At 55.2% G+C, this 16,374-nt stretch overlaps 1 protein-coding gene across 6 annotated transcripts; it reads left to right on the top strand.

The window, feature by feature from the left end:
* The first annotated feature begins 5,156 nt into the window (after positions 1-5,156).
* Positions 5,157-16,365, top strand: PLIN3 (perilipin 3). Of its 6 annotated transcripts, none has more exons than XM_019550533.1 (9): positions 5,760-5,929; positions 11,086-11,183; positions 11,661-11,856; positions 12,826-12,908; positions 13,291-13,693; positions 14,257-14,456; positions 14,692-14,820; positions 14,901-15,344; positions 15,378-16,365. In XM_019550533.1, exons 1-9 carry the CDS (start codon positions 5,905-5,907, stop codon positions 15,582-15,584), a joined length of 1,785 nt encoding a protein of 594 aa, XP_019406078.1. In that variant the 5' UTR covers positions 5,760-5,904; the 3' UTR covers positions 15,585-16,365. The 6 variants fall into 6 exon arrangements, with proteins under 6 accessions (XP_019406080.1, XP_019406081.1, XP_019406078.1 ...); XM_019550534.1 differs by having other exon boundaries at positions 14,901-15,348; positions 15,382-16,365; XM_019550535.1 differs by lacking the exon at positions 5,760-5,929 and adding an exon at positions 5,157-5,259 and having other exon boundaries at positions 11,083-11,183; positions 14,901-16,364.
* The last annotated feature ends 9 nt before the right edge of the window (positions 16,366-16,374 follow it).

The following is a 16,374-nucleotide window of genomic DNA, read 5'->3' as shown; positions in this document are numbered from 1 at the left end:
ACATAACACCCAGCCCCAGAAACACAGCTGACATTTAGTGAGCCCTTCCTCCCCTGCCTAAAGGTTCAGGGCTAGCGAGTCTGGGAAAGAACGGAGAAGCAGGTCTGGGCTGAGAAGCAGCAGCCAAGTGAGCCCCAAGGCTGGGAGAGCAGCCAGGAACAAGTCAGACTTCTTGCCGCTGCTTGGGCAACCTCGGGGGTGGCTGGGGAAAGGAGCAGGCTGTGCTGGGGCGGGGGAAGGAGAGGCTGGGGAGGCAGGAAGGCCAACACCAAGCCTGGGAAGGGGAAGCAGACATCTGCACGTGCTGGGCAGCCGGAGCCTGCACAAGACCCCTTTGTGTCTGCGTCTGCTGGTGCAGCCGGGAAGCAGGGAAGGGCTGTTCACAAGCCCTCGGCCAGGACTGCACTGTGCAGGCGGCCTTGCTGGGGAGAGAGCGGGGTGGGCTGGGAGGCACAGGACCCTCCAGGGCTTCATCTCAAAGGGCCCTCACACCTTAAAGCCCCAGCCCAAGCCCCGGCCCAAGGGAGGGCTGAGAAGGGGGCTGACCAGCTTAATCTGATCGCTGCAAAAACTGGACTTTAAGAGACAGCATCCAAGTAAAGGACTAATTAACCAGGGAGAAGCCCAGCACTGGCTGTATGTCTGCCTGAAGAACAGAAACAGCTACAGGAGCAGCTGTACCCGGGTAGGGCAGGGCAGGGCAGGGCACAACTAGCCAGGCGGGCATGGAGGGACTTGTCAGTAGCTGTTACAGAAGCAGCTGCAACATCGCTCCGTGATGTGACCAACTCCACCAGCTGGAGCGGGGATGCCACATGACAACCCCACCAAGACAAGGACCTTAAAGATCTTGCACAGCCCAAGACTTTGTCTGGCCCTCAAAGGGAGCATGGTGTGAAGATGCCCCTTGAAAAATGTCCTGAGGAGGCTGGCCCTCCGCCTTCCCACGGTGCTGCCCCTAATGTCTTCACATGAGGAGAGGAGTCCCCAGATCTCTGGCACTGGACCTGGACCTCAACTGCAGACCAGGGTTAAGGTCCAGAGCAGGACCCAGAGGGCAGCATCGCTGTGCTGAGACACTATGTGCCCTCAACCCCTCTATGGAGCCACTTTGAAGAGGGGAGGCATGCAGGAGACAAGGCTGAGTGTCCAGTACTGGGAGGATGGGGATCCACTGGCTCCCATGGAAAGGAGCAGTCAGATCTTTAGGGCTGGATCCCATGTTGCCTTATGTCGCTGGCCCCCGTGAACAGCACCCACTCAGAAGCGCCAGCACGCGCCAGGGTGAGGAGGGGCAGAGGCTGCGGTGGCTGCCCACCAATGCCTCTTTGTTGCAGGCTCCGGTGGGGCTATGGGAGGGGGTGCACAAGCTGGGGCTGACCGTATCTGCTCCTGCAGCTGACCCGTGCCCCCAGCACAATGTGGACGGGGAAGTACAACCCACTGCTCCTCAGCCCCACGCTGACTCCAGCACCAGCGGGAAGTTAAACAGGCCCGTCTCCAGCTCCTGCCCCAGGCCACAGCCAACACTTGGTGTAAGCAGGTGCAACACCGCAGATGCCCTGCAGCAGTTTCCACTGTCCCACACAATGTCCCATGCACACCAGGATGTAGGGAACAGGGCAACAGAGGCCACAGGAGCTCGCCACTCTGCTGCCTTTGGGCCCAGGGCCCAGGTGCGGGGTGGGGAAGCAGGCGCAGAGCACGTGCGCTGCTCCTTGGCAGCCTGGAGAGGATTCCTCCCCACCTTCCCCCTGCAGGTCTTCAACACCCAGTCCAGGGCTGGGAACAAGGAAGCGCTGCCACGATGCCTGCCAAGTACAGCTTGTTCTTCCCACAGGCAGGCAGGCTAACAAGCCACGGCAGCGTCAACCCGGCCCCCCAAAGGCTGCTCCTGGAGCCGTGCTGCTACGCCAGTGAGCATGAGCTCCATTCACACGTGCTCCTTCGCCCTTGCTCTGCTAAGGTCCTGCATCCCAGGGCTAATCAGTCCATCTTGGCCCAAGTACACGCCATGCTCATCTCATCACAGGCAGTGACCCTGGCTGGCAGCTCCCAAAGAGTGAGGATGCTGTAGGGAGGAGCTGCAGGAGCTGGGAGGAGAGGAAAGGATGCTTTCCATCACTATTATCAGCTGAAACTATTTCTACCCAAAGGACCCTTCCCAGGGAAAGGAGTGTCAGGTGGGAGAGTCCCAAGGCAACAGAGAAGTAGGAATGGCTTCTGGGGTCTTCAGGACCCCTCATCATCTGCAAAAAGAGGCAGAGAGGTGCAGGGAGCAACCACCACCCCAGGACACCCAATACTGTCATCCATCGATTGCCCAGGGGGGCAAACCTGAGCTTAGAGTCTCGTGAGCTACTTGCTGGAAGCCCAAGGGCCTCACTTGATTCTAGCATGGTTTGGACATCAAAGCGAAGGACTCAGCCACAAGCAATCTGTGCTCATCCTTGCCTCTGCCCTGGGAGATGAATGGGGGGATCAGCAGAATAAACCCAAAGAGCATCAGTGGCGCCTTCCCGACAGCAGTTACAGTCCCCTTGCTGAGGGCCGTGGGATCTATGGGAGGGCACTGGAGAAAGCAAGGGGGGAAGTATATAGCACGTGCCAACAGTGCTACCTGACTGCAGAAAAGGATCCAGCCTCTTGTCTTTGTTGGTGCAGCGCTGTGCATTGGCAGCAGGTATCTCTGCAGGGGCTTGACACCACCTAGGTCCAGCCTTGCCCCTTGCTGGAGAGCTGGTCCCTTCTGTACAGGCATCTCCAGCATGTACACGTCCACTAGGAAAAATAAATAATGCTGAAGGGCAACCAGCATGGCTTCATAGCAGGTAGGTCCTGCCTGGCTTGAGCCCGTCACAAACCCTCTCCCCCCTACAGTAGAAGTCTCTTCCATCAATTTGTCCTATCCCCTTTCTGACAATAGGTCAAGCCGGGGACGATTGCAGTGAGGCCTGGTGCACAAACCTTGCCATCTCCCATCTCTCTGCATGCAATTCCCCACACTCTCCGCAGGAAACAAATTCATTCTGTGTTGACTTCACAGGCAGCCCACCCAACAGAGGTTTTGCTCTCTGTGATGGAGATGGAAGGGTTAATTTTTAGTGGCTTCTTGCTGTACTTCCCCAAAACTGGCACCTCCCAGGCACTGGGCACATGGGCTGAGGCTGCATCGTGGTGGGAAACTGCCCAAACTCGAAGAGTTTAAGGGATGTCCTGGGCTCCCAGATGCTCTCAGGGTGGGAATGGAGGCCCCAGGCAAGGAGCAAGCAGTGATGCTCTCTTCTCCCATTTCCGTCCAGCTACCTCCTTTCTGCTCCGCCCTCCCCCTGCCATCCCTTCCCAGCCAGGAGACTGATCCCTTCTGCATCCCTATACCCCCAAGTGGGCTTGTGGTAATCTCGCTGGGCCCACGGGAGGTGTGAGCTGCTCAGTAGTCACCAGGTCGGGGCACAGCCGCTGGGGAGGGGGGCAGAAAGGTCACCTGCCAAGCACCAGCTGCATGCGCCAACCTTTCCGAAACCTTAGCGCATCCTGTTGCCCACAGTACGGGTCGGCCAGCAGGCAGGAGGCTGCGTGTTGGTGCTCGGGCTGGTATAGAGGGCAGTCCCACTGAATGCTTAAGCCCCACTTAGGCATTGCACAAATCATGAATAATAGTCCCAAGGGTGAGCGTGCCCCACCCGCCCGCCAGCACACTGCTGGGCCACATTCCAGCCATGCGTGGGGGTGCCTGGATTACAGCCCCTTGAGTGGCATAACAGACAGAAGGATCAGGAGGCTTTTGCTCCACTCCCCAAATTGACCTAGTTAAACTCCCTCTCACCTGCTTGACAACAGGCAGCTGCCACCCATTTACCCTTCCCCTTCCAATGCTGCCCACCAGGTGCCTTAACAGAAAATGGGGATAGACACTCACAGCTCTGGTTCCTTTCAATGCACGTGACAATCCTACCCCAGGCTTCCCTGGCTGGGCACCTGGAAACTAGGAGATGCGTAATAGTGTGTGCCCGGTAGGCAAATCGGGCTCATTCTTTCCCACACCTCGGTTTCCTCATCTGCAAAATGGGGATAAGAATGGTCAGCACAGAGCTGAGCTACTGTTTGTGTGAAACAAGCTGTATGATCCCCGGGAGAAAGGCAGGGCGAAGCATCAGCTGTTAGCGCAGTTGGCTGTTTCTATGACAAAGGCACTCGCTGCACCAGCTGGGTCCTGGGCCTCGCTGCTGCAGACACCAAACTCCCGCATGGTCCCTGCACCTTGGAGCTCAGCGCTAACCTGAGAGCCGGCATGTCGCCATTCGTTGTTGTGCCATGCAGCAGCCGAACGAGATCTCTCGCAGGGAGGGAGCTCCGATTCCTCAAGTAGCAACGCATCCGCGCTCCAGGGCGAGCAAGAACGCACTTGGGAACAGTCTGCTTTGGGCTCCCAGGTTTTGAGGCACTTTGTATTTACTGTGTTGCCTCTCCTGTCTCTTTAGGGGATTCACTATAATGTCGGGGGCTCCGGTGAGCAAAAGAGATTCCCTGGAGAAGGTAACGGGCCCCCCAGATACATCTGCAGGCTGTAGGTGGGCACTGGCTGGCGTGGACCGAGCTGCAGGGCTTGGCGGTTTAGGGATTTAAGCAGTGGGAGCTCAAAAGGGCGGAGAGGGCAGTATGTGAGGAGCTGCGGAGGATAAGTGGGCTTTATGAAAAAGAGACTGGTTCCCAAAATCCAGCTTCAGCACTGAAGACAGGGCCGAGGGAGTGAATGACTAGTGCCTTGTGGTTCCCGCATAGGATGCATCTCACATTGCCCCCGTGCCTACATTATGCACCCCGAGTCCTGGCTGTCCTGGGGGTCTCCACTTTGGGAAGGGCGATCTGGGTGGCTCCCTCAAGAGCTTTCCAACAGGAACCCCCGTGTGTGCACATGCACATGCAGATCCCCGAGAACCGCAGCCCTTCCCAATTCCCAGCCTGATTTCAACTCTGCAGGGCCAGGGGCCCCTCAGCCCCCACAGCTGGAGGAGGAGAGGAGCTTGCCCCTGCCCTCCAGCCCCATTGCCTAACAAGCAGCAGCAATACGTGCCTTTAGCTACTCCCCTCTCCGTGGCTTGCAAAACCCTAGCCCTGCCTTCCCTCCCCAGGTGCCGTTCCTGATTGGCGCTGTGAGACGTGACTCCTTGATCGGTTTCTTTTGGCTGCTTGTTATCTAGATGGATGCTGAGTAGAAGATTGCCCAGGACAAAGATACCTCGGGAGGTAGCGAGGAGCAGGTAAGTCTGGGCTGGGACCCGAGCGCGCCTTGGTCTGCATGCAAACTTTCCAAGGACTTGCGAGCCTGTCTCAGGCTAACTTCAGCCAGCACTTGGGAGCTGGTTTCCACAGCAACAGCGAGGGAGAGGAGAAACTTCTCCCCAAGTTTGGAGGCCAGGCTCCCCGTCTGCCCTGTGGACTCTGCTCTGCGTGTTACTGCTGCGGCGTTGTCAGGGGAGGATTTAGAAACTCGGGGCCAAATTCCCTGTTGATCTGCTCTCAGGTGGCTAGGCACGGCGGCACAGGACAGGCAGGATTGCAAAATCCAAAAGCGGCTTTTGCCCTGGGTGTCAGGAACTGCACAAAGTGCAGCGCAGGGAGGAATCAGGCCTCTGCTTTGGCTCTGGGATCCTGCAAGGATATAAAGGGCCTAGTTAGACGCTGCCCTTTTCTCCTTGCTCCCGTCAGCCTGTGCGTGAGAGACCCTTTATGGCCCTCAGGGATCAGCGCTAACGCAGACCGCTAGATTCGTGCTTGGAGGAAATGCTTAATGCTTTGTTTCTGAACTGGGGCACCCGGGTCACTGTCGCTGTCTGCAGAAAACTGTCTTGACAACCAAGCATTGGGAGGCGGGCAGATGATGCCAGGAAGGGCGGCTGTCCCATGAAGTCTGTTAGCAAAGCACTGAGTGAGTTCTGGGTTGCTCTGTTGTTGAGGTGGTGCTGGGCCTGACTGGTGGCAATACAGGGGCAGGTAGGCAGGCATCAAGTTGATTTTTCTGCAGAAAATATTGTTTGTTTTTTTTAACGGAGAAGTTGATTTTTTTGCAATGCTGACATCCGGTACAGGCACAAATAGCGTTGACTAGCTGGGGTGACCTCAGAGTCCACTCTTTCCTAACCTTCCTCCATGCAGGTGTGTAATGCAGTCAAGCCCGGCTGAGCTGGCTCCCTGCAAAGGATCTCTTAATTCATCAAATCAGTCTAGAAATCCTGTGCAGGGACAGCAGCAAATCCTTGGATGTGGCAACGGCTGAAAGTGCTTTAGAAGCTGTCACTCGAGGAAGGAAAAGCAAAACTCTGCCGGGACTGGGAGACTTCCAGGGAAGACGGATGCTCTAATGCTGAGACAGTAACCACGAGCTCTATGCTGAGCAAGGCACCGTTGCAGTCCCTGACCCTAATGTCAGTCTAAACTCAAGAAATAGGAAGCCTGGAGGGCACCATGAGGTTGCTGCCTCTTCCTTGCCAGCCCCTCGAAGCTGCTTAGGTACTCTAAGTACTAAGTCGCTAAGTACTCTCCCATTCAGCTACAAAAGTCATTTAGGTCAACTTTTTCAAAAGCAGCTAGTGATCCTTGGGAGAAGGGGGGAGACATATCCTGCCCAAGCGGTCCCTTCCAGCCCCTAACATCTATGAATCCTTTGGGGAAGGCGGGGGAGACGTATCTAGCTTTGAGGTCCTCCTTGGGTCTGATCTTCACAGAGGCTGAGGACCCACAGCTCGCAGCAGCTTTGAACCTGGGGCCCCGCTTGTCTCAAGTTTGGAGACCCAAATTATTTGCCCTTCCTACAGATGTTTGTTTTGATGGCTTCTTCTCGTCTCGAAGCATACTGCAGCCACCTCCCTTAGTCACGAGGTGTTGTTATTCCCATGTTGCAGGCAAAGACTAGGGCACACAGGTTACTTAACTTGTTTGGCCACCCAACAAATCCACGGCAGATCTGGGCAGGAATCCAGGTTCAGTCAAGCACTCTGACCACAAGATAATGCCACCCCCCCGGCTGGTCCCCCCCACACCCAAGTGATTAAATGCAATCTGCATTTCTTACTGAAGAGCCATTAATTATGCAATCCACTGCTTTCATAGTACATAGTGATCCGTCAGTTCTTACCAGTAGAGCAAAAAAGGCTGGACTTCAACGGTGACACGAGAGCAGATTTCCTGACGGGAGAACCCAGACCTCCACCTGGAAAACAGCAAAGAAAGCTGAATTGGCTGATCGGAAACAAGAGCAGCCTGTTTCCACCTGCGGGTGAAGAACTGACTACGATCTAGTGATCTCCTGGATCATCCAAACTAGCCGTGTCTAGGCTGACACAGCCCTGGAGGGCAGGGCGGTTGATTTAGAGAGACCCTCCTGCAAAGATGAGCAAGTGTTTCTACTGCAGCGTTTCAAGGGGATGAAGGGGCTTCTGCTGCCCTTAACCAGAGACCAGTTCCAGTCGCTGAGCGAGGATGGGTGAATATAATAGTAAGAGAAAGAAAGGATTTGATTTTGTCCACTGAGAGGTCAGGAGGAAGACCCACCTTGTCTCTGCATCCTGGGCGAGGCCGGATCTACTTAGCACCTTTGCAAAACCAGGTATATAGGTTACTGCCCACACTTCAAACTAGCAGAGCCACATGCTTGGTGCCACCTACACAGGCTTGTTTGGACAAGTCCTCCCACAAGCACTGTGTCACCGACACTGCCAAATCCAGGTGGCAAACAGGCCTTTCTCTCGCAGGGCCCCTTGGTTCAACACCAGATCTCCTGGAGCTACAAAGGAGTGGCTCGAGATTTGTCACGTGGTGTCTCAAGCTCCAGTTTGCCGGCTGGTGGGGAGAGGCAGCGACCGTGCAGTGCAAGGCTATAACTATATATGAACCCAGACTCCAAGGCCGCTGAGGCTCATTGCAAAAGCAAACTGAAATTCCCAGGCTAGAAGCCAAAAGCACGTGTGTGCAGCAAGCAGCGGGCAGTGTTGAAATAGCTCTGAGCTTAGAAGAGGAGCCTGTGACAGTTCTGCCAGCTGATTCAGCCACTCAGGGTGGGAGCAGCAGGGGAATAACCCTTCACAAGGGCGTTCTCTGAAGCTGCCTGTTTCTGTGACCAGGGCGCCAGGCCCTGCCTACGTCAGGGAAGTTTCCTACAGACTTCCCTTGATGGGTCGTACCCAGATGCTGGGGGTAATGCAGGATTCACTGGACCACAGCCCCTAGTTTCATCCGCCGTCCATGTACAAGACCCTCTCGGTTGCATTTGGTGCTTTCAACCCAGTTGCATGACCCAGTTCTGCGCACAGCAGGGACCCCAGTGCCAAGAAGTAGGGACACCAGCAAAGTCCCCTGGGCTGTAGATAACCCTCCGTGTGCCTTCTTATGATCCCCCAAGCAGACAAATCCTCCCACAAGTCACGGGAGGAATCACAGGACAGCTGGACCTACCATAGCACCAAGGGGCACAGCACAGAGCCCAGGAGGCCTGGTGGGTGCACGCGGCAGCAGTGAAGATGGCGCATACTGGTTTGGGCTCTGCAGCGTGGTTGCATGCTGTGCCATGACAGACCCCATGGCATGGCAGAGACAGGGTGACCCCGTGCTATGCAGCGGTGTCACATGCAGGATCGAGGCCTCTTGTGCTGAACCCTGCGTATACCTAATGCAGAGGGAGCCTCCATCCCGAAGACCTGGTGCTGCTGTCATGTACATCTGCCCATGGGGTTCAAAATGCCGAGGCAGCCTGGCCAGGCCCCATGTCTGCGAGATGCAAACGCTGTTTCTCCTGCCCCCCTGCAAAACGTGATCTGCAATCCCCAGGACCCCCGTTTGGAGAGGCCTCCCGCTGCAGGGCAGCGATCTAGCATGGGCTCGAACCCCATGGATTGTAGAGGAACTTGAACCCAAGTGCTGACCGTGGGTGAGACTTCACAGCGGTGCTGGCCATAAAATACAAGCTGCTCACCCTTGGACAGCTGGCTGGTGAGGACCACCAGCACTGAGAGCTTGCAGTCCCTCAAGTCTCCCGTAGCTGTGTATATGGTGAGCCTGTGCTCATCCCCCACTTCAGTGATTCCCCTTGTCCTCCTTCCTCCAGCTTGCTGCCATCAATGCTGCATCTTGTCCTCAGTTAATGGTCAGCTCCTCCTGATTCACAGATTATAAGGGGCTGGAAGGGACCTCGGAAAACCCCCTTGTACCAAGCAGAAAAGACAACTCGGGTCAAGTGACCCCAGCAATCCAAGTACTCTGTGCAATGCAGCCTGGGGCCTTTAGGTAGTACTGGAGGGTTGTTATAAATCAGGGGTGGCCAAAATGCGGCCTGGGGGCTGGACGCAGCTCACCAGGCCATTCTGTGCGGCCTGCGGGGCCCCTAAAAATTTAGAAAATGAATATTAATCTGCCCCTGGCTGCCTGTCATGCAGCCCTCGATGGCTTGCCAAAACTCAGCAAGCTGCCCTCTGCCCAAAAGAATTGCCTGCACCCATTATAAATGAACAAGTCGATAGGAACTGCCACTAGGCAACCAGTAATGTGTTTGACAATGGCCTTCCAGCAGAAAACTGCAGCTTTTCATGGGAACATACCATTTTTGTCAGGAAAGGTTTCTTGAGCCCAGGATGCACTCCCTAGTAAAACAGGAGAGAGGGGGAGACCCACCCTGCGGGGATGCATGGGTCCTGGTCCCTGCTCTGCTGAGGATTTTTCACTGTCATTGTTTTTTCATTTGGAAAAAAAGAAAAGAAAAACACACAAAACCCCCTTCGAGGTTTCTGTTTGATGCCAATGTGGAATGGAAACATTTCTGAAATTTCACAGTTTCACAGGATGGGGAAGCTATTTCCTCTTCTGCGTTTAGTAGCTACCTAGCCACAGAGAGAGACCTGTGCAGGGAACCAGCTTAGCCACCCAGAAAGCCAAAGCATCAGGAGATGCCCCTTGTCCCCTACTGCCAAGGTTGCTACGGCTGGTGGAGCTGCCCGGGAGTGCAAAACGACAGGAGATTTGGTACGGTGCCCACGGCGTAGGCACAGACCCATGGTATCGGCCCAGAGAGAAACTCTGAGATGCGATGCGTTGGTGGGGAAGGGCTGGATTCAGCCCTGAGAGGAATGTGGCAATAACCATTAAGTAGATCCCAACAACAGCAGAGACAACAGCGCTTATCACTTCCTCATCGTCTGGATGTGACTGCTCCCTTCTGCCTTTGTGATGAGAGTTGACATGTGCCCACGCTGCCTCCTGTTAAGGAAACAACCCAACCCACGGGGAAACCCATGTTAACATCAGAACAAACGGGGGAAATCTGAGCTTTTCAAAGCAAGTCCAGTTGCCAGGTTAAAAAAGAATAGAATAGCTAATGCTGTTATTTCTCTTTTTTCAACCCTGTTGTCATAAAACCACCTGTGCTAATCAGATTTCTAAAATTAGAACGCTGAAAGCCTGATTTTCCTACTCACTGCATGGCGAAGACATGTTTTCTGTCTTGCAATGACTGTAGTCAAGATGACACGTTGAATGATCTCCTTTCTAGCACAATTAAAAGGAAAGGCAGTGAGCAGCGATATGCGCCAGCAACGTTTTGCACCTGCAGAGCGTAGGCTTTCGTTCGAGCGCTCTCGATCGTAGGGCTGGAGAGAACTGTCAGACTGCAAAGTTCAGGCAAGAGCATCCCTGTCTTCCACCAGACAGATGCAGCAGACCCAAAAAGGATGCGAACGGCCTGTCTTGAGCTCAGGGAGCTCTACCGCTGAAGTTAGTGGAGCTGCATCGCTCCAGATGGTTTGGGGCTGTGGGAGCAGACTGGGCAAAATGCCATTACTGCCCTCCTACACCCATGCATGGATTGTTGATAAAGGCCCGTATTAATTTATGAAAATTATCAACCTGTGTCGTGTAGCTAATAAATGATCTTTGCATGTTTTTCTCCTAAAGAAGCGGTAAGAGCATCCCCGAAGTTCCCAGCTGCTCTGGGTAATGAGCCCCATCAGTGTGGTTCTGCGCTTCCCACCAACCGTTACTGATAACATCAGAAGTCGTACAAGTCTCGCCGGTACAAGTCTCCTTTCTCCTTCCTTTCAGCTGCACCTGACTTTACCATGGCATCTGAAAACAAGGCCACAGATCCTAGTCCTTCACAAGCTGAGGACCCCCTGAAGGTGGAGGAACCGCTGCAAGCGGTAGGTAGCCTAGGGCTGCTAGTCCTTTCACATGTAAGCCCGCACACCAGCCAACATGCTTCATTGCATTGCCACTGGCCCAAAACCCAGGTGGGAGAGGAACCCCCCTGTCCAGACTTGGGGTCATGGCTCAAGTCTCCGGATCAATATGGAGACGGCAGTTCTCCTTGCTCGGAGGAGGCTGACAACTCCAGCTGCGGGTGGTGTGCCACGAGAGCGCAGGATGGTCTGCAGCGGGTTTGAATTGGGGCAGGGTGATGTTGAACTCGTACGTGACGAAAAGGCAGCAGGGCCCAGGGCTCTGAATGGTAAGCTCAGGTCTTGAAGTCCTTTGACCACTGAGCTGCTGAACTTTGGAAAAAAGAGATTTCATGAAGGGCTTCTCTGAGAAATCGCACACCTCAAACTACAGGTTACACTCGCCCGCCTGCCAGAGGACGTGCCACTAATGCCCTTTTTCTCTCCTGCCTTGCCTAGAACGTGGTGAACAGGGTGACCAGCATACCCTTGATCCACTCTGCCTTCAACTTGGTCTCCTCTGCCTACAACTTCACCAAAGGGACACACCCATACGTCACCACTGTCTGCACCGTGGCAGAAACCGTGGCTGCTGTTGCAGTGGGCAGCGCAGTCGGGGGCGCCCAGCCAATTTTGAGCCATCTGGAACCCCAGAGTGAGCGCACGCTGGGATGGGCGAAGCCGGGCGTTAGGGGTGGCAGAGCTCTCCTGTGACCGCTCAGACTGCACTGCTGGGGCAGCTCGCGACGGGCCTGCAGGGAAACTTGATGTAGCATGAGAGAAGAGCAGTGGGGAAGTTTCCTCATTCTCCTATTCCAGCACTATGTAGTCCCACGGGGTTCACTTTACAGCTGCTGAGCAGTAGTTAGGCAGCTATGGTCTGTTTGAGATGCCCAATATAGGGCAGGGAGAAAAAATAGCTTAACGCCTTTCTACTGCAGATGTTCTGCCAATAATGGCTGGGGTATCTCTATGGCCCCCCCAGCGCTGTATCTCCTCCCCTAGCCACATTAGAGAGGCTGAGGGACCTGGGCTGATTTAATCTGCAGAAGAGAAGACCAAAAGGGGATTGAATAGCAGCCTTTAGCTCCCTGCAGGGGGTTACAGAGAGGATGGAGCTGGGCTGCTCTCAGCAGGGGGCAGGTAACAGCACAGGGAGCAATGGGCTCAAGTTGTAGCAAGAGATGTTTAAATGGGGTATCAGGAAAAATTCTCTCACTAGGAGGGTGGTGAAGCACTGCAATGGGTTACCTAGAGAGGTGGCGGAGTCTCCGTCCTTGGAGGGTTTTAAGGCCCAGTTGACAAAGCCCTGGCTGGGATGATGTAGCTGGGGCTGGTCCTGCCTTGAGCAGGGGCTGGGCTAGGTGCCTTCCAGTCCCGAGGTCCCTTTCAACCCTCATTTTCTATGATTCCAACCAACCTGGTTAAGCCTCTCAAGGAACTAACCGGTAGATGTGCTGTGCCACTCCTTGCAGTAATACGTGTTCTCCAGCATACCACTGCACAGGCCTAGCTTACCGGATTTACCCTTTTGCAATCTTTTACCACAACTCTGCTAGTCTGGGTACGAGGACAAGCTCTAACCAGTTCAGGGTGTTAACCCTGTCCCTTGCTTTCTCTTTAGTTGCAAAAGTAAACGAGTACGCCTGCAAGAGCCTGGATCAGCTGGAGGAGAAGCTGCCCTTTCTCCAGCAGCCGACAGAGAAGGTGAGTCTCCCCGCTCCATGCGGCTTCATGGGGGGGGGAAGGGGGGAGGCTCTTTGTCTCGCTTGGATGTGGGGTTTAGAGCAGCCGTCTGGAACCAGACAAATGGGAGCGGGGGTGACTGAGCCATGTGAAACGTCTTGTAAGAGGTGTCGGGTGAGAAAAGGAGCTGTCCTCCCACAGAGAGGATCGGAGCCAATGTCCATTTCAGGGAACCGAGGGGCCGTAACACCCGTTCACACCAATCTCAGATGCAGCCTGCCTGCCTTTGCCACAAGCTTGGGGATGTTGCCCAGTTGGGCAAAATGCTTTTGAGAGAAGGGCGATTTGAGGAAAGATTTCATGCTGACTCGGAGATGACCTTCCCTCTGGCTCTCGCCGGCAGGTCCTTACGGACACCAAGCAGCTGGTTGCCAACACAGTGATGAACGCTGTGGATACTGCCAAAGACGCGATGGCCAGCAGAGTGGCTGGAGCTGTAGATCTAACAAAACACGTTGTCCAGGACAGCGTTGAGTTGACCAAATCGGTGGTCTCTTCCACTGTCAACACAGCTCTGGATGCTGCCTCTGGCACAAAAGACATAGTGACCAGCAAAGTGAACGCGGCCGTGGGGCAAGGCAGAGAAGCCATCCAGGACGGTGTGGAGATGACCAGTTTCATGGTAAACAGCAGCATAAACACAGCCAAGGCCGCTGGCAATGTGGTGGCTAGCAGGGTAGATGCCATGCTGTGGAAGTCAGAAGAGTTGGTGGATCACTACCTCCCTGTGACAGAGGAAGAACTGGGTGAGAAAGCGCTGAGCTGCCAAGTCAAACACAACTTCCCCTTGTCCCCACCCAGGCACAGATCCTGTTGCCTCTGCCGGCCCAGAGCCTGCTCCTGGCTTGGGGCAGGAAGGCTGGTTTGCATTTCTCACCCCATTGGTTTTCTCTCAATCCGGAGTTGCCGTAAGAGTTCCCAGCATTTGTCTTACTTGCCTTGGAGTCGGTAAGCAATGAGAAGCAGGGGCACGTTCATAGTCAACTTCACTGTCCTGCAGAGATCCCTCCTGGCAGGTGCCAACCAGCCCACGTTCAGTCTGTGAGCATTGCTACTACTACTGAGGGTAACCTCCACCTCGCTCGTAGCACTCTTTGTCCATCAGGCTCAAAGCACATTCCTACGGGAAGCCAGTTTCTCTATAAAACCCCATTGTACAGAGGGAGAAGTGGAGGCACAGAGACAAGGAGTAGGGATTAGATCTTTGTATGCTGCAGATCCTTCGACCACCATAGTTTGTGGGGGGTGGGGGTGTCGATTAGATACCCTCCTGTGGGTAACCCAACCTCTCCCCTATTATTCCCTTTAGTTCAACTTGCTGCATCCGTGGAGGGGTCCAGCGTGGCTTCTGTGGAGCAGCAGAAACTGCAGCAGAGTTACTTTGTGCGCCTGGGCTCCCTCTCTAACAAAGTGCGCCACCGAGCCTACCTGCACTCCTTGAACAAGTTGCAGCTGGTCAAGAAGAACACCCAGGATACTCTCGCCTACCTCCAGCGGGCAATAAATCTGGTTTGAAGACATTCCTTCCTCCTCCTCCCTAACGTGGCCACCCCTTCTCTCCCAGTGTTGAAGCACTCTGCTCTCAGGGCGTCCAGGGGCTGCGTGCCCACCCTGATCCCTCTCTGCCCTACACCCTGGCTGGGCTGGGCCTGTGTGCTCCCCCTTCACAGGCTGCTACAAGCTAAGAGCTGGGACCCTGCCCAGCTCCCTGCTGATCCTGCTGTTCCTTGTGTCTCCTCCTCAGGTCGAATCTGTAAAGGAAGGTGCTGGCCAGAAGCTTCAAGAGGGCCAAGAGAAACTCTATGAGCTGTGGCTGGAGTGGATCCTGACCCAGCCAAAAGGGCCGCAGGTGAAACTGTCTTCTCAATCAGAGGTACCGCTGGGGGGACATATTTAAAGCACTCTCCCCACTATCAGCGGAGGGCTACGCTGAACTCCTTTCTGTCTCATCAGGTAGAGCCTCGTGTTCTAGCCATGCTGCGTATGACCACCCTGCAGCTGCAGCCTGCCTACACGAACCTGATGAGCAGCATTCAAGGCCTCCCCAGTAGCATCCAGGAAACAATGCAGCAGGCCCTTACCAACGTCCAGCAGCTCCAAGCTTCCTTTTCCAGCGCTTGCTCCTTCCAGGACCTCTCTGCAAGCATCTTGTCCCAGAACCAGGACCGAGTGGTGAAGCTCCGAGAGTCCCTGGATGCCTTGCTGGATTACGTGGCCAAGGGTGTTCCCCTCAACTGGCTTGTGGGCCCCTTCAGCCCGCTGTTCCAAGCCACAAAGGCATCACACGATGTTAGGATGACCGAGAGAGAGTCACTCACGCCAGAAGAGGGGACCCCTGAAGCCCCAGCAATGCAGGTCACTGAGGCTCCCCAAACCCCGGAGACACAGGTGACCGAGGCTCCCAAAGCCCAAGAGAAGCAAGGCACCAAGGCTTCCAAAGCCCAAGAGACCAGCGAAGCTCCCAAAAGCTCAGAGAAGGAGGTCTCTGAGGCACCTGCGAAGAGGGCAGATAAGTCACCCGAGAAACTAAAGGAGGCCACTAAAGCACCCAAAAAAGCACCTAAAGCGCAGAAGATGGAGGCAGCAGGTGAAGCGGTGGAGGAGGTGCACGCTAGCATGCCAAAAGAAGACCCCTGAGAGGTTCCAGCTACTGGAGCTCATTTCTGTGGGAGGGACACGTGTCTAACTTCGGTCACTTGTACAAGCGCCAGCCCCGAAGGGCGGGGGCCACTGCCATTCTCTGCGCCCGGCTCCCAGCCTCCTGCCGCCCACCTGGCCGTGCGTCTTGCAGGAAGCTCGCTAACCAAGGTGGCTTGATTCCAGCGAGACGGTTGCGCCCATCAGCCTCGTGGTTTCTGAAGCCTGCGGCGCTGAGAGGGAGAGAGGGGAGCTCTTGGTCTGGCTTCACCAGCTGCAAGTCTGCCCGGCGGCATGCCTGGCTTCTCACTCTTTGCTGAGACCGCGCATCCAGGAGAGCGGCAGCGTGGCAAGAAGTCGGGCATCAGCACTAAAGGCATCCCGGCTGTGCCAGCTTAGAGCAAGAGGGCGCTGGGTTTACATTTTGATACCGTTTGCTTCCACCAACCGTTACAGCTGCCCGTTTTACACCCGACAGCGTGTCGCCTCCTTTCTGACCCTTCTGCTCCATTCCAGGCCGAGCTCCGGGCGTGGCTTTGGCTGCCTCCTGCCCCCACATTTCTGTTTCCACAACGACCAGCCCCCTCTGTCGCATGGAAACGGGAGGCTGTGCTTTTTAAAGGATCAGCTTTCTGTGGGATTCGTACTCCCCATCGCTTCACTGCATTTAAATCCTATTCACAAAAACTCACTCTGCCCCCGTTCAGTTCATCCCGAGTCCCCAGTGCTCGGCAGCCGCCGAGAAGAGGGCGCGGGCAGCTTTTACGGGCGTTACTAAGATCAATCCGGC

The sequence above is a fragment of the Crocodylus porosus genome, unplaced genomic scaffold (genome assembly GCF_001723895.1).
Source record: "Crocodylus porosus isolate Cpor-Errol unplaced genomic scaffold, CroPor_comp1, whole genome shotgun sequence".
NCBI classification, from domain to species: Eukaryota; Metazoa; Chordata; order Crocodylia; family Crocodylidae; genus Crocodylus; species Crocodylus porosus.
This window is presented reverse-complemented; position numbering and strand designations above follow the sequence as displayed.

Bases quoted from the DNA above. Each gene is read 5' to 3' on its own strand.
- PLIN3 (XM_019550530.1), top strand. From the start codon at position 5,905: ATGAAGTCTGTTAGCAAAGCACTGA. The intron at 11,857-12,825 runs GTGAGCGCACGC...CTTTCTCTTTAG, and splicing joins GAGCCATCTGGAACCCCAGA to TTGCAAAAGTAAACGAGTAC. The intron at 13,694-14,256 runs GTGAGAAAGCGC...TATTCCCTTTAG, and splicing joins TGTGACAGAGGAAGAACTGG to TTCAACTTGCTGCATCCGTG.